A 21,584-nucleotide genomic window follows, 5' to 3' on the forward strand; every position below is an offset into this window, starting at 1 on the left:
TCCAGGATTTGTTTTCTACCACTTCCTTCCTGGTTTTAAACCACTCCCTCTGGGTTTCTCTCCAGAAAACACTCCTGGCCACTGCATACCAAATACCTAAAAGTTGTGCTCTGAGACTGTCCGTCAAAGCAGTCGGCTGGCAGGAGGACACCCGAGTCTCAGTCCAGGTGCCACCATTAGCTGTGACTGAGGAAAGTCTGCCCCTCCCTAGTGCCCTGTCTGGTAGGGTGGGATGCAGGGTGGGGCTGGGGGACGTGCGTGTCAGACCTGCCCTGAGTGGCTCTGCTTTCCCGGGGTGGAAGAGTTCCTGGGAGAAGTGCCTGGGCCCCTCGCGGCTCTGATCTGAAACCCTCTATGTCCTGGAAGGATGACGAGGGAGTAACGCATCCCTCTGCAGCTCAGCAGGCAGAAGATAAGGGATACCTGGAAAGAGGAAGGGCCAGAGAGATGGGGCCTGGGTCTCCAGAATGAGGGGCAGAGAGAGAGATGGCGCCTGTTCGTACCCTCAGGTCAGAACACCCACACGCGCCACCATCTCTCAGCCTGCCCTGCTCAGCGGCTGAGAGGGCCACTCTCTGGCTCTGAAAAGCCAGCCAGTGGCCCTCCCTGAAATGATGCTTTCTGAATGGCAGAGAGTCAGAGTATCTCAGGAGTGAGCATGGGGACACTGCTCAGCCCTTGAGAACCTTGGCCCTAAGTCAAGTTGTGTTTTCTGGGCCACCGCACTGGGACTTGCTGCTTTGTCCAGGCGTCCAGGCTTCCGGAGGGTTTGCGGGAGGGGCGAGTCCAGCCAGGCGGTGAGGCCGGGCCAGGGAGCAGGCAGAAGACAGAACCATGAGACTCACTGGGGGCAGGGCATGTCCCTCGCTGTCCTAGACCCTTCTGATGCAACTGCCCCCAAGGAACACCTGCCATGTGCCAGGAACACGGTGAGGTCCTTGTGCTGAGCAGCATCATCCCTGGGAACTCACACCAGAGGCTGGTAGTGGAGGTTCAGTGAGGCAGGCTGGGTTTGAGTCTCAGATGTTTGGGCCTTACTTTCCCCATCTGCAATTTGGGGATAATAGAAAGACCCTCTGTGAGCAGTGAATAGACGCATGCCTCACTGCTGGCAAAGGGCTTGGCACCGGGCCTGGCACTAAGTGCCTACCAACCGGAGTTATTCACCAAATGTTAGCAGGAGCTGTTGTGGGTGGAATATGAAGATTAAAAAAAAAAAAAAGTTTTGAGGCTGGGCGCGGTGGCTCATGCCTCTAATCCTAGCACTCTGGGAGGCCAAGGCAGGAGAATTGCTTGAGCTCAGGAGTCCAAGACCAGCCTGAGCAAGAGTGAGACCGTGTCTCTACTAAAAAAAAAAAAATTAGCCAGGCATGGTGGGTGGCACGTGCCTGTAGTCCCAGCTGCTCGAGAGGCTGAGGCAGGAGGATTGCTTGAGCCCAGGAGTTTGAGGTTGCTGTGAGCTAGGCTGACGCCACGGCACTCACCTGGGCAACAGAGTGAGACTCTGTCTCAAAAAAAAAAAAAAAAAAAATGTTTTGGGCTTCCCCAAATTTTCCAAATTGCTGCAACAATCACAGAAAAGACTGCCACTGTGGTTTCAGGCAGAGTGAAGAGCCCTGGGTGGGTGTGGTGGGGGGAACAGGAAAGGCTTGGCCTCCCACTGTTTGTTCATTCTGCTCAGCTTTGGGAAGTGGGTGGGCGGTGTTTCTACATGGTTGTTTTTTCCAAAAGTTAACCAGCTCCAGATCAACTCTCCTGCTCTGGTCTCTGGGCGGCCCCAAGGCCAGGGTAGGGGTGGGAGTGGGGCAGCGGGTGGAGGTTGGTAGGAATAGTACCAGACCAGACAGGAGGGGAAGAACCCAAGAGATACAAAAGAGGGTCTTAGAGGCGGGTGGCCATCCAGTTGCTCAGCCTCCCTGTCAGAAAGCCCAAGACACAGTAGAAGAGGGAGGGTCTTGGCTTAGGCCTGAGGTCACCTGGAGGGGTCAGAGTCTTTGTGGACCGAAGAAGGATAGACTCTGGCCTTTTTCAGAGGAGGCGCCCAAGCAGCAACACAGGCCAAAGTCAGATAGGATGGCCTTTCTCCTTCACCCAAAGATTCCTGCTGCAGGGCACTCATGCTGGCCCAGCACAAGGCTCCTTGGTCCAGGAGGAAAATATCAGACCATTTATTGGGTAGGAGGAGCTGGGCCCTCCACTAAAAACTCCACCTACCTACATAATCATCATCATTCCTTGGAACAATCCTGCAAGTTTGCCATTATCACCCTGATTTTACAAATGAGAAAACTGAAGCCTTACATTAAACATGGCAGAACTGGGATCTGAAGACAACTCTGGCTACCTCCTTGAGCCTCTGCCCTTGACCCAGTACCTTCAGCAGGCCCCAGAGGGGCTGGGAGCAGAGCCAGGTCTTCCTGTGGTGACTCAGCCCCACTCCTGTAGAACCCAAGATTTACTGTTGGAATGGCAAGGACCTCTGAGCACACGGAGTGGAAATGCCCATTATATAGATGGGGACATGGAGGCTGTGGGAGGGAAGGGATCTGCCCAGCTTCAGGCACAGGAAGCCTGAGCTGGGATGAGGACCCAGGACTACTGGCTCCCCTTCTACTGCCTCCTTTCCCAGCCCCTGCCCATCCAAACCCATGAGGGCCCAAACCACAGGTGACTGGGATGACAGAGAGTGCTGGCTGTCGGATTCCTGGCTGGGGCCCCCGCCTGGCACCTAACAGGTGCTCTGTCTAGCTTACAACTGCTAGCAACTGTCCCCAAAGAGCTCAGAGTTTCGAGGGGCAGAGAGATGGGCAGAGTGAAGTATTCTGCAGATGCTCAAGAGATAGGCATGAGCAGTCCCGTTGGCATGGCCCAGCAGGCCTTCCCAGAGTGAGGGAAGGGTTCCCCCGTGACAAGACCTCCAAAGGCTACTTTTCGTTATAGATTTATTTGATATTGGAACCGAGTCTACAAGTTCAGACCCACAGGTAACGGACTGCTTCGTGGTTGTCAGAGGCTAGTGTGCATTATTTCTGAGGATTCCATCCAAGACATGACACAGAAAACACAGACGGACAGATGGACATAATCGTTAAGACAAGAGACGCTAAAACGTGCCTTAGTGTCCACGTGATTGATCCAAGGCGGGGACCCTTCTAAGTGGGGACCCGAGTGACTGATCTAAAGCAGGGTGACTTCCTGCCACCAGGCGCTGAATTGGGCTATGTGTGCACTACACGCCTGGGACGGAAACTGGCTTGGAACCAAAAACTGGGGAGCCTGCCCTTCCAGCGGTGACCTCCCTGTGCCCAACCCCACCTCCGAGTGCTTCTCTTCGTCAAGAACCAGGTGGTGACAGGGCTGATGTAAGTAGCAGAGGCCTGTGGTGGCCCCGGGCAAACCCGTGCACGTGAGGTGGGGAGACAGAGTCCAGGCGCAGTAGCTCCTCTTGGCTCCTTAACACTGTGCGTGAAGAGGGGCGTGGGTGCGAGGAGGGCAGAGGAGGATGAGCACCGTTCATCCGGGGATTAGCCAACCCAAGTCTCCCCCCTTCTTGGCAGCTCCAGAACATTCCCTTTGGCCGACAGCCACAGAAATGAGTGCCTGCCAAGACACATGGAGGAGAAAGAAAACAAGACACCAAAAAAGCCCAAAAAACAAACAAAAATCCCCGCCCCAGGAGAGGAGAAGAACAAACAGAACTCCTGGACCAAGGTCACACCGGATTCGGGAGACATCCTGCACCCCGCACCCCAGGGAAAGGAAACACAATCCGTGTCTCGCTGCTTTGCTCAAGGAAACTGCCGCCCCACCCTGAGACTCCAACTCACTGGCCTTTAGTGTCTTTTTAATTTTTTTAGTTTTTTTTCTTTTTAATACCCAAATCATCAATTTTCAAAGCTTAAAAAAAATTTTTTTTTTGCTTAAAAAAAAAATCTAAAACTGCCACAAAAACTGATGAGGCAAGCCCCAGGTCTGTCCTTTCCACCTGGCGGCCTGCTGTCCCGCGGGCCACCAAAGCCCAGCTCGATACCACTGGGGCAACCGTCCTGCGGCTCGTTTGCCCTGGACTGCTCTGCTCGAGTCTGGGTGGGCGCCAACTGCTGGCGGCATTGCTAAATAAGAAGGGGAAACAGCCCGGCTTCCCTCAAACACCTCCCATCTGGGCTGGACTTTTTGGGAATGTATAAGTTATCTGGACGAAGGAGGCGGGAGGTGGAGAAAAATAAATACCAAGAGCTAAGTCCCAGGGCCTCTGACGTCGGCTCAGCCTCTGGGGTGGAGATGGTCTCCAGAGAGGAGACCCAGTTGTCCAAGTACTGCTCTCTGAGCCTGCCTAGGTCTCTGGTCTCCCCAACAGGCGCCTACCCTGGGGGGCTTGAGTCTCAGAGGGAGAAAAGGGGCCAGCCCCACAGACACTGTCCTCTCGCTCTGGCCCGACTCACATCTGGTCCCAGGCTCCTGCCCAGCCAAAAGGCTGGCCTGCTTGTCTAGGAGCTCCGGGAGGAACAGGGCCTGGCCCTCCTGGCCCGAGGGCTGGCCGATGGTCCCGCTGCTGGCTGCTCTGGGCCGGCCCGCACTCAGGCCTGCTCTTTGTCGGCCCTCCATAGCCGCTCCTTCACCTCGGGCGGCAGCGTATTGAACAGGTCCTCCTCCACCACCAGGCCGCTGCGCTTGAGCAGTGGGCACTCGCCCAGCTCCACGGGCAGGCACTCCAGCCGGTTGCCCCGGAGCTCGATCTGCGTCAGGTTGGTCAGCTCGCCCACCCGCGAGGGCAGCGACTGCAGCACGTTGTTGCCCAGGTGCAGGGCCCGCAGCTTCCGGCACTGGAAGAGCTCCGGAGGGAGCGCCTCGATCTGCAGGGAAGGAGCAGGGGGTGAGAGTGAGGTGGGTGCCTTTGGGTTCCCTTCCCTCCTTCCCCCAGGCGTCCTTCTCAGATCCCCATTTCAGCTCCCCAGGACCCCAGGCACCAGCACATTCTGCACCAAAGTCTGGCCAATGTCCACCTGTACAGTAGGTCTCGGCTCTTGCAGTCACTTCCTCTAAGAAGCTTTCTCAACCTCCTGGGTCCCATGGCAGCCACGTCACTCCTCATAGCACTGATCCTTCTATCTGTCACCCCCGGGACTGTGGCTCTCAGAGGGTGGGCTGGGCCTGCCTTGTCCCCTGCTGTCTCCCTGCACCTGGCACCCTGGGAAGCATATCGCACTGGCAAGCTACTATCACCTGCACACCCTTGGGCTCACCAGGAGCCAGGCTGCTGGTCCTGCCCAGCTTAAGAATGACTTAGGAAAGCAGAGTGGCATGCTGAGAAAATGCCCCTTAATACTTTCTGAGAACCGGGGAGAGTTCACTGATAGGGGTGAAAATCCCAGTTGTGTTACTGTGCCCTCTTGGACCTCAGTTCCCCCATATGTCAAGTCACAGGGTAAGCATGAGTGTAAATGGCCCACTACTGGCCACTGAGAGCCCCTTTCTACTGACTGTACCAAACATGAATACAGGAGTCCTCCCTCATCTGCAGTTTCACTTTCTGCTGTTCCAATTACCTGCGGTCAACCGCAGCCCAAAATATTAAATGAAAAATTCCAGAAAGGAACAATTCATAAGTTTTTCTTGTTTTGTTTTTGTTTTTTTTAGAGATAGGGTCTCGCTCTATTGACCAGGCTGGAGTGCAGTGGTGTCATCATAGCTCACTGCAGCCTCGATCTCCTGAGCTCAAGTGATCCTCTTAGCTCAGCCTCCTAAGTAGCTGGGACTATAGGCACATGTCACCAGGCCCGGCTAATTTTTCTTATTTTTGTAGAGACAGAGTCTCACTGTGTTGCCCAGGCTGGTCTTAAACTCCTGGCCTCAAGCAATTCTCCTGCTTTGGCCTCCCAAAGTGCTGGGATTACAGGCGTGAGCCACCTCACCCAGTCCAATTCATAATATTTTTTTTTTTTTTTTGAGACAGAGTCTCGCTCTGTCATCTGGGCTAGAGTACCGTGGCGTCAGCCTAGCTTACAGAAGCCTCAAATTCCTGGGCTCAAGCGATCCTCCTGCTTCAGCCTCCCCAGTAGCTGGGACTATAGGAACATGCCACCATGCCTGGCTAATTTTTTCTATTTTAGTAAGAGATGGGGTTTTTCTCTTGCTCAGGGCTCATGATGGTCTCGAACTCCTGAGCTCAAGAAGTCCTCCTGCCTCAGCCTCCCAGCGTGCTAGGATTATGGGCGTGAGCCACTACACCCAGCCACCAATTCATAAGTTTTAAATTGTGCACCACTCTGAGTAGTGTGATGGTCTTGCAGTCTCTGGCTCCTTTCTGCTCAGGATGTGAATCGTCCCTTTGTCCAACATATCCATGCTGCATTTGCTACCTGCCTGTTAGTCACTTAGTAGCCGTCTTGGTTATCAGATCAGCTGTCACGGTATCACAGTGCTTGTGCTCAAGTAGCCCTTATTTTATTTAAGAATAGCTCCAAAGTGTAAGAGTACTATGCCTAATTTTTAAATTAAACTTTATCACAGATATGTATGTATAGGAAAATACATAGTATATATAGGGTTTAAGACTATCTGCGGTTGTAGGGATCCACTGGGGGTCATGAAACGTATTCCCTGCAGATAACAGGGGACAACTGCGACAGGCTCACCCTGAGCACTGATACTATTACCTCGTTCAACCCACAAAACTACCTGGAAACCTACCTGTAAACACTTCCCACTTTACAGATGGAGTAACTGGGGCCCTAAAGAAGCCAACTTGCCCAGAGATTCAGCCAGGATTCGAACCTGGTTCAACAGCCCGTGCTCTACTAACCATCCACAGCACTGGTGGAGCAAGGAGCAACCTGTGGAGCCAGAGTGGGGCCATGCTGTGTCTCCCAGCCCGCAGGAAGAGCCTCGTGAACACCAGCTCGTTCCCTGCCCTTCCGTGCAGAATCAGCTATGGACATGAGTTCTCTCTGGGCCTACCTGACTCCTTCAGATATGATGGGCAGGAGGGCAGGAGCCAGGAGCCTTGGCCCCAATGCCAAGTGAGGACGATGGAAAACTGTACGGTAACCTCTCGGGCTGTCCTGTCACTGTCTCCATCTCCCTGCCAAGGAGACTGAGGCCTGGAGAGGTGAAAGGCAACTTGTCCAAGGTTATGCCCTCTCAGAAAGGGAACATAAGAGGGGATGGAAGCCTTGCTTCCTCCCACTCAGAGCCCTGCTGTGTTCCTGTTCTGCCATGCACGGCACTCCGCACGGCACTCGGTTTTGGGGTAATCCTGGGAAGTCGCTTTTCCCGCCCAGGGCCTTAGTGCCCCCATCTGTAAAATGCAAGGGTTGCACTAGGAACGCCTCTCCCCTTGGACACTCTGCAGCTGAGGACCTTTCTGCAGACTGGAACCCCAACCTCGCAGGCGCTTGCTCTCCCCAGCTAGTTTCAGAGGATGCCAGCTCCTGATGAGGGAAATAAGGGGTGGGTGTGGCCAGGCAGAGGCCATGCCCTGAGGGACACTGTGGATATTTTGAAGGAGATTCCTGACTCTGGGTATCCAAAACTACCAGCGCAGTGCCTGACGGTTGGGAACAAGGCAGGGTGGCAGGTTTGTCCGGTGCATCCCAAACCTGGCTTCCTCCCAGCAGACTCCAACTTTCCCGATCAGTGGGCCTGCTGCAGACCCCACGGGAGTGAAACAATCTAAGATTTCACCTCATCCTGGTACACGCTCACATATCCCTGCCTCAATGTAGGGGAGGGAGACAAGGACTGGTCACAATCTCTAATGCATGGAAGAGACAGGCAGGCTGGCAGTAAGGACTTGAGGAAGAGGACAGCTTCTAAGCTGTGAGGGGTCTGGAGGGAAAGGACCCTCCAGTCTGGGTGACGCTGGAGAAGGTGAGTCCTGTGCTGGGCCAGGAGGGATAGGACGAAGCCCTGGGATGTGAAGGGGAGAGGGCAGATGGGAAGTGGGCTCTGCAGGGACCTGGAGAAAGGCCCTTCCCAGAAAGGTCCCACTCCCGCCCCGTGACCTCCTCTGATGATACAGAGAGTGCTCAGGGGCAGCTAGACAGGCTCCGCCAGTGAGCGGCACAGCTGAGGTGCACACAGGCAGGGCTGGCACCAGAGCTCCCTCCCTCAAAGTCCCCCTCCCCAGAACATCCCCTGCCCAGAGCCAGTGAGCTCTCTCTAGGCCCCACAGAGAGAAGAGGAAGCACTTTTAGTTGCTCGACGCCCCACGACAGCCACCCCCATCCTTTGGACCTGTCCTTCCCTGCTGAAGTGTTGCTTGTCCACTGAGGCTTGAAGAGTTTTCCCATCACCCAACCCCATGCTCTCCTGCCTCTTTAGGGACTGCAGGGGCTCCCCGTCAGCGCTGAAATGGCCTCAGTCATCCTGGGCTTTGGAACAGGCAGCCCTCCCAGGAGCCTTCTGGGGCCGCACCATGGCTCCTTGGCTCCCAGCCTTCCTGACCCACCATCCTGAAAGACGCTGTCTCTCCTCAGTCCACCACAACCCAGCTTCTGTCCCCATCCACCTTTGACTGTCTGGCCAGAGTCACCTGCATCATTCCTCATCCACCTGACTCTCCGTGCACCGCAACCCTGCACACTCTGGCCCGGCCCTCCTCCTTCGCTGTCCCTCCCCAGGGCGCGAGGCAGACTCCGGTCCTTCACCCTCTCTGCTCTCCCTGGTGATCCTGTCCAGGGCCCCTCTTTACCCACAGCCTGGGGACAGGACGATGCCTCAAGCTTCAGGCCGATTCAACATGGTCCCCGGGATGTCCTAGGGCCCCACCCCACACAGGACAGATCCTTGCCTCTCTGAAAACCTGAGCCTGCTCCAGCATCTGTCTCAACGATCTTCCGTCTACCCAGGTGGCCGGGTGAGACCACTCCCTCCCCACCAACTCTCAGGTCCTGCGGATTCTATCTCTGACTCTATCTCCAAAGTCTCTCCCTAATCCAAAGTCTCTCCCTAATCCGTCCACAACTCTCCATTCCAGGCAGCCTCCCTGCCTCTCACACCAACCCCCTCACTGCAGCAAGAGGAACCAATCAAAGCTACCAGTCAGCTCATTCCTTCATCCACACAGTCAACAAGAATTCGGCGAACACTTGCTATTCGTCAGGCCTTGAACAAAAGAGCCAAGATCCGACTAGTCAGAGCTATGGCTGGAACGGGGATAAGACCCCAACAAAGGAGAGACAATAGAAACTGAAGTGGAGGCTTGGCTCCTCCCACCAGCCCTGGGCACAGCCCTGCTCTGCCCTCGGGGAACCTCCAAGTTCCAGGACAGCTCTACTCAGCCACCAGCTCTCAGTTCCTCCCAGCCAGAACCTATTAGAACCCGCTGCTTTCTGATTTCAAGATTGTCCTTTTTTAAGCACCAAAGCAGGTAAGAAAAGCTTTGTCTTTCTCTGCTGCACCTCTTTTATGAAAGGATTTATTCTGTAAAATTTGGATTCAGTCAAAAGGCTGCACTCAATTAAGGACCAAGAAGGCCACAATGAGGCCTTAAGGCCGCAGGTTCCCCACCCCTGTACTAGACTCTCCCTTTCCTCCCTACCTGGCTACCTCCTCCTTGTCCTTCAGGAGCCAGGTGAAATCCAACCGCCACCCCCCCAGGACAACTCCTCTGTGTTCCCAAGAACCTCGTGCCCCAGTGGAGCTCTGTGGCACTGTGTGCTAAGTGCCTGGTCACCTGTGGGGCTTGTTCATCCCCATGTCCCCAGCACCTCCCTCCACAGCTGGACAAGTGAGCAAACCAATGAACACCTGCCTCGCCAAGCCATTCATCAGTAGGAGCGAAACCGGGGAAACAGCACCCAAGGGCCTGGGTGGCCACACTCAGCCCTCCCAGTCACCACAGTCTACGGTGGCTTCAAGGGGCCATCAAGCTCAAGGGGGAGGAAGGAGAAGGGCTCTGGCCTCAAGCTGAAAAAGAGGAGCCTACTTGGGATTGGCTCTAGTGAACTTTTTCCCTATAAAGGCCTCTAGTGTTGCAGGAGGTGGGGACAGGACGTGATTAAGCAGTGTGCTAAACAGGGTGTCCAGAGACTCTCCTTCCTCCGGGACAGCATGCCTGCTGCCAGCTCCCTTCCTGAGGAGTGACCTCAGCCAACAGGCGTGACACTAACAGGCAAGCTCGGTGTGAGGAGCTGGGGGTGGGAGACAGGATGGAGGGTCCAACACAGCACCCCGGATAGAGCAGGCATCACGAATTGTGGATGAGAGTCTGAACAAACTCTATGGGCAATCTGGCTCCAAAACCGTGCCGTGGGTAAGCCACTGGGGCTCCCCTCCATATATTAAAGAAGTTAAGTTTGTCCCCAGGGGACTCCAACTTTCCTGATCAGTGGGCCTGCCCCATGCCCCACGGGAGTGAAACAATCTAAGATTTCACCTCATCCTGGTACACGCTCACATATCCCTGCCTCAATGTAGGGGAAAGGAGACAAGGACTGGTCACAATCCCTAATGCATGGAGGAGACAGGCGGCTGGCAGTAAGGACTTGAGGAAGAGGACAGCTTCTCAGCTGTGAGGGGTCTGGAGGGAAAGGACCCTCCAGTCTGGGTGACGCTGGAGAAGGTGAGTTCTGTGCTGGGCCAGGGTGGACGGGACGGGGCATTTCAGGGGGCACCTTCCTCTGCATCTGAGGCTGCCGCAGACAGCTCCTGCTGCAAAGACTCAGCAGTGTTGGTGGGAGGAGGATGGGAGTGTTGTGCACAGCAGGGACACAGAGCAAGTGCTTAATAAAGCAATAGGGGCTGCCTGAGGACTACTGTGCCACAGGCAAAGGTGGTAGCTTGGCCAGCCACTTTGGGAAGCTGAGGCAGGAAGACTGCTTGAAGCTAGGAGCTAGAGGCTGCGTGAGCTATGATGACACCACTGCACTCTAGCCAGGGTGACAGAGGGAGACTGTCTCAAAAAAAAAAAAAAAAAAAAAGGTGGTGGCTGAGGCAGCTCTCCTCTGTCTCCAGGCCCCTGGCCTCAGGCTTCCATTACCAACCCCTTGCTGCAAGAATCTCCACCTGAAAGTAAGGCCTAGGAAGACCTGTAGGTCCCCAGGAGGGGTGGGCAGGGGGAGGTCCCCCCTAGTGGCTGTGGCTTTGTTTCCACTGTGGAAGCTGTACCACAGAGCCACAGGAGTACCCTACCCTCAACCCCACCCTGCCTGCCTCCACCAAGGGGCCCTTGGATGGGCGCTTCCCCAGCAAAGCAAGGGACCGGTGCACAGGGGCCACCAACAGTATCAAGGGCATCTTGAGGGCATCTCAAGGGCATGGCCTCCTATACTGCCAGCAGCAATGGTCTGCACAATTTCCTCTCCAGAAAGGCAAGTGGTGACAAGCCAGCCTGATCTAAGCCCAGCCCTGCCCTTCACCACCCCAGTGCAGAGGAGAGGGCCATGCTGGGAGCCATGCTGGGAGCTGCACCATCTGACTTCACCTCAGCCAGCACAAGTCACCTCAATTTCTGCCCCTGATGGATGCAGATTGGCCCCTTTGCTCCAAATCTGGTCTGGAATGAGCCGAGGAAGATACCACAAGCTCCAGGCTAAGTCCTGTCTCCCACTGATTGCCCTGACAGAGAACCATGGGCCTTGGACCTTCTGCCCAGGAACATCCTAGCCAGAGAAGAACCTGGCTCAAGGTCATCTTGGGGATAGGCACTGCATACCATCTCTCCTGGCAGAAGAACTCTCCAGCATTTTGTGGCAAAGACAGGCTCCTAAGCCCAGAGATTCTGATTCAGCAGGTCTGTAGGGGGGCCTGGGATTCTGTATCTTTAACAAACTCCCTCCTGGTGGTTCTGAAAAACCCAGGGAGGACTCCACACTGAGGGGTATCAACTCTCCTAGACAATGGGCCTACTGCACATCCTACCACAGGCCACAGCCAGTCACCCACCAGCCACACACTGAGCCGTGGCCGGGCCACTCACCCGGTTGGCTGTGACGGCCAGATTCTGGAGGTTCTGCAGGAGGCCAATGTCAGCAGGGAGGAAGGTCAGGTTGTTGTGGCTGAGGTCCAGGTAGCGCAGCTTGCGGCAGTAGAAGAGCTGGGTGGGGATCTTCTCGATCTTGTTGCGGTTCAGGTAGAGGCGCTCTAGGTTGGTGAGGTTGCCGATCTGGATGGGGATGTAGGCGATGTGGTTGTACCACAGCTTAAGGCAGGTGAGGCGGTGCAGGTGCTGGAAGCTGATGATCTCCTCGATCGTCTTGAGGTTGTTGTCCTTGAGGTCAATCTCCTGCAGGTTGTGGAGGCTGAAGATGGAGTGGGGGATGCGCTCCAGGTCACAGCGGATCAGCTCCAGCTCGGTAAGGTTCACCATCTTCTTCAGGCTGTTGAGGACGATGAGCTTGGTGCCCTCGTTGTTGATGGACAGCTTCTGCAGGTGCACGCCCACATCCGTGACCACCTGCGGCAGCTTGCTCAGGTTGCTCTTGAGCCGGAGCACCTTGAGGCGCTTGAGCTCCCGCAGCCCATCGATGACAATGTAGCGATTGTTCTCGGCACTCAGGTTGCCTGTCAGGTGCAGCTCCTCCAGCGTCTTCAGGCTATAGATCCATAGTGGGATCTCCTTGATGTCAGTGAACTTGATGTGCAGCGCCCGCAGGTTCTCGCGCAGGAAGGCCAGGGCGGGAGCCTCGATCTTGGCGGCCGTGTGGTAGAGCCACAGCTCCTTGAGGCCCGTGAGCTGGGCAATGCTGGGCGGGATGGTCACGTCGGGGATCAGCTCCAGCTTCAGAACCTCCAGCTCCACCAGGTCAAACACGGTGTCGGGGATGCCGCTGAGCATGAATAGGTGCAGCTCCAGCTTGTCCTGCGCGTTTTTGGTGAGCCGCTGCCGCAGCTTGTCCAGCGTCCACTCGTTGTTGAGGTTCAGCTGCCGCAGCTTGTTCTCACTCACCTCCGACAGGAAGACAGCGAAGCGCTTGGAGTACAGCGGGTCATACTGGTCGATGAGGTGCAGCATGAAGGCAAAGTCATTCTTGACGTCGGGGATGTCACTGTAGCTGCTCTCCTCGCGGATTGACTCGAACGAGTACTTCTTGAGGGAGCGCCGCAGCATCCACCAGAGCGTGTACATGCAGATGAGGCCGTAGAAGATGACCAGGCTGATGTAGAAGGACGCCAGGATCTTGAAGAGTGTGGCCAGAGGGTGGGCACACCGGTAGGTGCGGTAGCCCGTCAGGCTCTCGATGTCCACAGTGCAGTCCACGTCAAACTTGATGTTGTGCACATAGTAAACGGTATAGCAGATGATGAGGATGAACTTGATCACCTTGATGATGGTCTGCCGCATGTAGAGGCGGTACACGATGTCCCCCTCCTCTACATGGGTCCGAAACTTCTTTACCTTCTCAAACAGTGCCTTGGCCTGCTCCCCTTCCTTCTTGTCTAGCACACCTGTCTCTGAGCGGTCCACGATGCCCTGCTCAATCCGCGACTTGGTCCGCTGCAGCATGGGCACGGTGGCCTCCACGTCCTCACTGACTGTTGATGACTTTTTGTCCATGGAGCCGTTCATCTTGCTGAAGGCTGGCTTGGGGTCACTCTCCTCCACCACCGTCTCCGATAGGGCCCGTGTGGTCCAAGGTGAGTCAAAGCACTTGAGCAAAATAGACACAAAATGCTCCAGCTTTGAGCTGGTGCGTGGGAACTTGAACCAGAAGTTGCTACAAGCCAGGAAGATGAGAGTGTGCAGCAGCACCAGGTAAGGGAAGTACTTGGCGAACCAGTGCAGCCGGTTCTCATAGCACACAGCGTCCACATAGTTGTACTGGTGTCGGTCCAGGTCATACTTGATGCCCGTTGGGCCCGCATCAGGGCTCGGCAGGATCGTGGAGTTGGGGTAGGTGGGTTCTGGGCCAGGGGCTGCCCAGCCCCGGAATGAGTCGTTGCAGGAGTCCTTGGTGACCCACTTACAGGGCAGGCAGATCATCTTGTCCTGGGTGACCTGCAGCGTCCCCCCGAAGACAGCAATCATCAGCATGACAATGGAGATGTAGTCGGTGAACACATCCCACCATGGCTTCAGAATCCGGTACGCTGGCTGTGTGTCCGCAAAGTAGCGGAGTTCTGTCACCGGAATCATGGTTCAACCTGAAAGGGACCCACAGTCAGGGAAAGAAGACAATGGGAATTCCACCATTGTCCATATTTCCACGCTAAATCTAGCTGGGAGTCAAAGCCTGACCACTCCATGGGCCAACTGCCCTTCTGCAGAAACCGTGTGGTCACCTGCTGGCTGGGAAACCACCCCGGGGGAGGGGGGCAGTCTACCATGTAACATACGGGAAGACTGAGCATGTGAGGTTAGAGATCCACTGACCTCCCCAGCACAGCCTCCCTGCTCTCTGCCCCTCCCCACCCCTGCATTCCAGTAAGAGCATTCGGGAATTCCTGTCTGGAGTCCACCCATTTAATGATTAGATTGAGCAGAGGGGCCTGTGTGAACCTCCCAGTTTACTCAGAACCAGCCGCTGTGAAGCTGCAGCAGTGACGAAAAGGGATTTCTGCAAAGTATAAGGAAAGCAAAATGCAGAGGGTGTGTACCATGAACTCACTTTCGTAAAACAAATAATGAAGTTTGAAACTTATGCAAGTGTGCATACAGTTACAGGTGTATAGGATTCCAAGAGCTCTCGGGGAAGACCAAACGTCACACATGTAGGTGTAATGATGGGCTCCTGGAGGAGGGCCCCAACAGAGAGAGGAGAGAGAACAAGACTGCCCTCCACCCCAAGCTAGGGGTCCTGGTCACACTTAGGCCTTCACGTAACATCATCTCTGGTTGTATGCGTGTAAAGGAATGAACAGCAGCAGCAGCCAGCTCTCCCACTGGAGCTCACTTTGGCTGGTCTTGGATAGAGCCTGGGAATCTGATTTTTAACACGTGGCTTTGGTGACAGTAATGATTAGCCAAGTTTAGGAAACGCTGGATCAGAAGTCACATTCAGGAAATCCAGCCTGTGCCACACAGGAGGCTGCTTCTAGATAAATGTGGGAGGGCTCCGCTCCTCGGCCATTTGTGCTCACCCTGCCAGGGTAGGCTGTTCTTATTAATACAATGGTCCGGAAGACTGTAATGAGAGGGAAAAGGCACTAGATGTTCACTAGAGAACATCTGGAAAAATATAAAAACCCATAAGGCATTTTCAACATGGACAAAGCAGGAAAAAAAAAGCATAAGGGCAAAAAAAGAAATGCCCTGTAAAAACACCACCAGTTACCCACTGTTAGCTTTTCACTGAGTAATAACTTTCTAGTCCTTTTTTTTTTTTTTTTGAGACGGAGTCTTACTCTTTTGCCCCAGCTAGAGTGCAGTGTCATCATCATAGCTCATAGCAACCTCATACTCCTGGGCTCAGGCAATTCTCCTGCCTTAGCCTCCCGAGTAGCTGGGATTACAGGCATGTGCCACCACACCCGGCTAATTTTTCTATTTTTGGTATAGACGAGATCTCACTCTTGTTCAGGCTGGTCTCCAATTCCTAAGCTCAAGCGATCTTCCTGCCTTGGCCTCCCAGAGTGCTAGGATTACGGGCATGAGCCACTGGCCCGGCCCAGTCCATTCTGTGTTTTTTTTTTTAAATACTGCTTTTATTTTACACCTTATTTTCTAACTCAGAATCTAGATTTTAAACTCTGCTTCAAATACTCATGTCATATGGATCTGCTTCTCTTAGGAGAGAACAGGGGCCCAGGTAATGGGACTGGGTCACCCTTTGATTACTGACAATATTAGTAAACACAATAGTAACGAACCCTTCAAGAACAGGACCTCTGTACAAATGCCAAAGGCTTCCTGTTCTCAGACTTTCCAGGAAACGCTGGGATGGATAGTGAGGACAGGAGGGAAGCAGTCCAGGACCCCACGTGAGGCAGGTGGAATTGGGGCACTCAGTAGAGGTGAGGATGGTCTCAGCAGTTGCTGAGGGCTTGGACGTCTGCCAGGCACTAGGCAGGCCCTCTCTGCAGGCTCTCTCTTTTTTATTTTTTTTGAGACAGGGTCTCGCTCTGTTGCCCAGGCTGGAGTACAGTGGCATCACCATAGCTCACTGTAACCTTGAACTCCTAGGCTCCGGCAATCCTCCTGTGCAGGTTCTCTTGGAGTTCTTTTGACATTTGGGAGGCAAGGCCTCTTTAGCCCCATTCCACAGATGAGGCTGCTAAGGCTCAAGGAGGTGGAGTTAGCTGCCCAACATCACCCTGCTACTGAGTGGCAGAGCTGAGACCAAACCCAGCAGGCCTGTCCCTCCACTGCTGAGCTTGGGTCCTCACTGCTGTGTGGGGCTTGCTTTCCACTTGCCTGAGGCCCCACATATGCAGTGCCAAGAGGAATGGGCTCAGGAGTCCAGCTTCCCCGCCCGCTGGGGTTCCCAGAGCTCAGGTCACCATGGGGCCAGCAGACACCACCACTCACCTTAAGCCAGCGGCCCACGGGTCAGCCCTCCTAGTGAGGCCAGGACTCATGGGCCAGGGTGAGCGCCTGCCCCACAGGAAGGCCCGGGCCCTCTAATGACTGGCTGGCCCCACATGCCACCCACACTCCTGGGAGAGACTGGCACTCTGGGAAAGGGCTTGCTGAATCACAGCCTCCTCCACTGAGACACACGTCCATCCCTTGCTTCCTGGCTCCCTGAGTCCTCATCCAGGACAGGGGCCCAAAGCTTGGGGGCCAGAAGCGAGGAGGGACCAAGACTAGAGGGCCTGAGGGTGTGTAGCAGCCTGCAGTGCAGAATCAGAATGAGACTGCTAAGGGCAGGGAGCCAGCCATTTGGGGGTGCGGGCACTTTACGAGCAGACAGGATGTGGCTGCAATACTACAATACTCCCCTCCATTTCTGAGGGGCGTGGGGTGTGCCTCCTCACAGTGAGGCGCCACCTCGCCTCGCATCCCCAGCACCTGCAGACACCCTCCCAACTCCTGGCGCTGAGGCAGGAAGCCTTCACAGCTCCGCTGCAGGGGTTAAGGAACCTGAGGCTCAGGTAAAACCACCTGTCCAAGGTAGGGAACAGTCCGTCCCATTCAGGTCTGTCCGACACTTTATCCTCTCCTTGGTCTTGAAGCACATGCTGGGCTCTATTCGGCCCTTGGCTAGGTCCTGTGGGGAAGATAAAAGTGACCAAGGTATATCCCCCACTTCAGGGTCCTCTTGGTCCAGTGTGAGCGTGTGGGGAAGAGGACACAGATTCAGAGAGGCAGAGCTAAGAGGGGCCAGGACTGGAGTTCAGAGCAGGCCTGGTCCAGCTCGCACCTGGGCCCACGCCTGTGAGGATGACCTGTCTGGAGGGTCACGCCTAGCTGCACCTGTGTTTCCCCCTCACTTCTGCTGTGTGACTCTGGATACATCGCTGCTGTCTCTGCTGGGGCTTTGGGGGGATCAGGAAAGAAGGTGCAGGCACCAAACCCAGGGCTTTAGTCCCAGGGGTGCTGGGGAAGAGGCGCCCTGCCCTACACACAGGCCCTCACCAGGAGATGACCAGGTGCCTGCCTGACCCCAGCACCGGCCACGCGCCCTCTCATGTGGCTCTGCCCAGGGCAGAAGAGGAATGCCAGCACCGAGCTGTGGGCCACCTGGCTGGCTCGCAGCGGGCTCCACCCGTGTACAACAGCACAATACTGCACAGGTGATGCAGTATCTGGGCTGGTGTATTCGTCCTTCCTCAGCCTCCTTATCACCTTGACAAGGCCAGATGCTCTCTGAGGACCAGAGTCTAGTACGCACGGTAGATGCTCAATAAATTCAGATGTCCTCCCAGAGAGAACCTGAAAGGCACAGGGCAGGGTGGGCATGTGCGGGGCGTGGGCCCCACGTGTGGTGGGGAGGCAGCAGTTTCAGGTGGGTGTGGGCTGGGGAGGAGGAGGAAGCTGAGGCCAGCCCAGCCCAGACCTGCCCGCTTCCTGCCCAGCCCTGGCGGCCCTAGGGCAGGAAGGGATCCCCAATCCCACAGGGAAGGAGCCCCAGTGCAGGGACCTGCCCAGGAGCTGAGTGACTCGGTGACCAGACACCCACACGAGAGCAGCTCCCTATCACAGCCAGATGATGAAGGCTGAGGCCAGAACCCTCACAAGAAGCCAAGAGGTACCCACTGTTTCCATGTCCACTCTTCTCAATTTTTTTACATTGTGGTAAAATACACATAACACAATTTGCCATCTTAGCCATGTTTACGTGCACAGTTGAGTGGCATATAGCACACTGACACTGTCGTGCAGCCATCACCACCCACCACCACCGTCCTTCCCATCTTCTCGTGAGACGGAAACTCTGCACTCGTCAATCACTAACCTTCCTGCCCCACCCTCTGACTACCTACCCCCATCTACTTTCTGTCTCTATAAATCTGACAATTCTAGGGACTTCATGTAACTGGAACCATATGGGTATTTGTCCTTTTGTAACTGGCTTATGTCACTTAGTATAATGTCCTCAAGGTTCACCCACATTGTAGCACCTCAAAATTTCCTTCTTTTTCTTTCTGACCTTTTTTTTTGAGACAAGGTCTCATTCTGTCTCCCAGGCTGCAGTGGCTCACTGCAGCCTCCAACTCCAGGGCTCAAATGATCCTCCTGCTTCAGCCTCCCTAGTAGCTGGGACTGCAGGTGTACACTACTACACCTGGCTAAATTTTCAAATTTTATTGTAGACATGGGGGTCTTGCCAAGTTACCCAGGCTGGTCTCAAACTCCTGGGCTCAAGCAATTCTCCCACCTTGGCTTCCCAAGGTGTTGAGATTACAGGTGTGAGCCACCACCACACCCAGCCACAATTTCCTTCTTTTTTTAAGGCTGAATGATCTTCCTCTTGCCCATTTTATAACCAGGGAAACAGATTCAGACAGAGAAGTCATTTGCCCACCTTCACGCTGCCTGGAAGTGACAGAGGCAGCCTTCAGAATCAGATCTGCGGGGGGGCCATTCAGATGGAGCAGACCCCACTTGACAGCCATCCTTGGGGCACATCTGGGTGTGGTCAGAAAAGCACCCGGAGGGGAAGGGGGCATATTCAAGCAAGCAGGGGCCTTTCTCTAAGTTATGAAAACTCCTTTTTTAGGAAGTTTCCCACAGGCAGTGTATTTGTCTTCTCCCTGTAATTAGCCCTCCTGGCACTGCCTCTAGCAGAAGTGTGGAACAGCTTCTCTCCCAGGCCTCAGTCTTCCTGTCTGGAAGGGAGCAGAGAATCTCAGAGATGTATCCACATTGTGTAAAAAGTAGACCAAGGTACCCAGGGGTGGGTGGCCCAGGCACTGCCCAGCCTGGACTCTTCCTTCCCCTTTACCTGCAGCCCACCCCAGGTCAGACAGCAGGGCTGTGACCCCAGAGTGGCTGCTGCCACCACACATACCCCTTGTCCCGAACCCTCCTGCTTTTACCCAGCGGAGAGGGAGAGGTGCTGTCCAGGTCCAGGGCCCCTTGGGGAAGGTTCCGCATCTGCTACATGGAGATGGTGACAAATGCCCTGCAGCGCTCTCAGGACTATCATGACAATCACAGACATGGGGTTTCCCAAGTCACCTGTAGTGGGGCCTTGGACAGGTGGAGAGCAGGACCCTGCACAGCGTTGAGGATGTGCCCTTAGAAGTGGGAGGACTGGTCAGGGCCAGCCTGGGCTCTGCCACTCATGATCCAGGGTAGGTGACTTTACCTCTCAGAGCCTCAGTTCCCCCGTCTATGGAATGGGGCAAAGGAGAGGCCCTGCCTCACAGGGCTGTTGAAAGGCCAAAGCCTGAAATACTCAACACATACCAGGTTTGGGGCCAGAGCCTGGGGGTGGGAGTGAGGAAGAGGTGAGAACAAAACATACAGGGCCTGCCATTTCTCCCCACCCCAACAATCCTGGCTACAGCAGGATGAGGGAATGAAAAGTGCGTGGGAGAGTGAGGGCAGGAAATGGAAGAGGGATAACCACCCAGAGGGCTCCCAGATACCTGGCTAAGAGACAGAGTTAGGTGGAGCCTGGCGCACAGTAGGTGAGCAAGAAGCACACCCTGGTGAGTTAAAGAAGCCACCAGAATGGGACAGACCCTTTCCAGCAGAATGACTCAGTTCTTCACATACTGCCATTCTGGGAAAAAGCAAGACCCAGAAAAATGAACAAACACAATCCCATATTGATAAACTCTTGACCAGTACTTCCGGCACCTTGGAGAGAAAATAGAAAGCAGAAATCTAAAATGGAAACTGACTTTAACCAGCATGCACTATCTTGGTGATTAAAAAATAGTATGAAATGTTAAATAAATATAGCCTTAAAAAAAAAAGAAAGAAGCAGTTCTCAGCGTGGGGATTAGGTGTTCTTCGTAGTTTTGAGAGGATGGTTTTAGAAGGCAACAGGGAGACAGTTCAGGTCAGGTCTCTGCCCCAAGAAATGGAGGATTTGTAGAGGATCCTGAATAGAAGACAAAGATTAAAGGGTTTGAAATCAGGGTGGCTGAGAAAAGACAAAACAGATGTATGCTTTGCTGTCCTCTGGGCTCTGGCCTAGCTATTTTTCCACCATCCAGAACAGATGCATCAGTTTCTGCTGAAGACTGTGCTCCTAGAAGTCAGGGATTAACAGTGAGGTGGGAGGTCCCTCCTGGCTGCACCCAGGTAAAGCTCAAGAGGCAGTGGCAAGAGACCACCGTGAGGGCGGGACAGGGACCATTTCAGACTCATTCCAAGCCCCTGGAGCAGAACTCTGATATGGAGGGTGGAGCAGAGGTTACTGAATTGGACTGAGCCCAGGAAGGAGAGAGGTAGTGGGAAGGAGGATGGCAGATATCTGGGAAAGACTCTAGGGTAAAGATTCAGTCACGGGAATGTTCATCAACAGTGCTATTTACACCCCAGGAGAACTAGGGAAAAACTATGTGCCTGTCATTAGGTGAATGGTTAAATACTTACTAAATGATCAAAGGATGGAATACTATGCAATAATGAAAGCACATTAGAGCAAAACACTTGATGCCATGAGAAAATGTTCAAAATATGTTAAATGCAAAAAGTAGGTAACAAAACTGTGTAGAATAACCACTCAGCCATAAATTATACACACGAGCACACACACACACTCTCTTTGTAGTGCTGTTTATAATCCTTTTTCACTCCAAACTTGCTTCTGTTTTTTATTATAAGTATAGGTTACTCAGATAATTAAGATAAATGTTTTTTGGTTTTTTTTTTTTTTTTTTTAAGAGACAGGGTCTTGCTCTGTTGCCCAGGCTAGAATGCAGCGCAATCGTAGCTCACTGCAGCCTTGAACTCATGCCTCAAGTGATCCTCCCACTTCAGCCTCCCAAACTGCTGGGTTTACAAGCGTGAGCCACAGTGCCCAACCCAAAAACAATTTTTTTTTTTTTTTTTTTTTGAGACAGAGTCTCACTTTGTTGCCCGGGCTAGAGTGAGTGCCGTGGCATCAGCCTAGCTCACAGCAACCTCAGACTCCTGGGCTTAAGCGATCCTACTGCCTCAGCCTCCCGAGTAGCTGGGACTACAGGCATGAGCCACCATGCCCGGCTAATTTTTTTGTTTATATATTTTTAGTTGGCCAGATAATTTCTTTCTATTTTTTTAGTAGAGACGGGGTCTCACTCTTGCTCAGGCTGGTCTCGAA

The 21,584-nt window shown here is 54.1% G+C and overlaps 1 protein-coding gene across 5 annotated transcripts in view; it reads right to left on the bottom strand.

Moving 5' to 3' along the window:
• Positions 1-37: 37 nt before the first annotated feature.
• The window catches only part of LRRC8A (leucine rich repeat containing 8 VRAC subunit A), a 34,630-nt gene continuing 13,083 nt past the window's right edge, over positions 38-21,584 (bottom strand). For 3 of the 5 annotated variants that reach the window (XM_045563241.1, XM_045563244.1, XM_045563243.1), the window contains 2 exons: positions 11,921-14,085; positions 2,926-4,853 (listed from right to left, as the gene is read on the bottom strand). In XM_045563241.1, the coding sequence (XP_045419197.1) occupies positions 4,578-4,853; positions 11,921-14,077 (2,433 nt within the window). In that variant the 5' untranslated portion in view covers positions 14,078-14,085 and the 3' untranslated portion in view covers positions 2,926-4,577. Of the gene's footprint in view, positions 1,048-2,925; positions 4,854-11,920; positions 14,086-16,984; positions 17,091-21,584 lie in introns of those variants that run through there. The other 2 variants (XR_006737889.1, XM_045563242.1) reach the window with 2 other exon arrangements.

Source organism: Lemur catta, chromosome 10 (genome assembly GCF_020740605.2).
Source record: "Lemur catta isolate mLemCat1 chromosome 10, mLemCat1.pri, whole genome shotgun sequence".
NCBI classification, from domain to species: Eukaryota; Metazoa; Chordata; class Mammalia; order Primates; family Lemuridae; genus Lemur; species Lemur catta.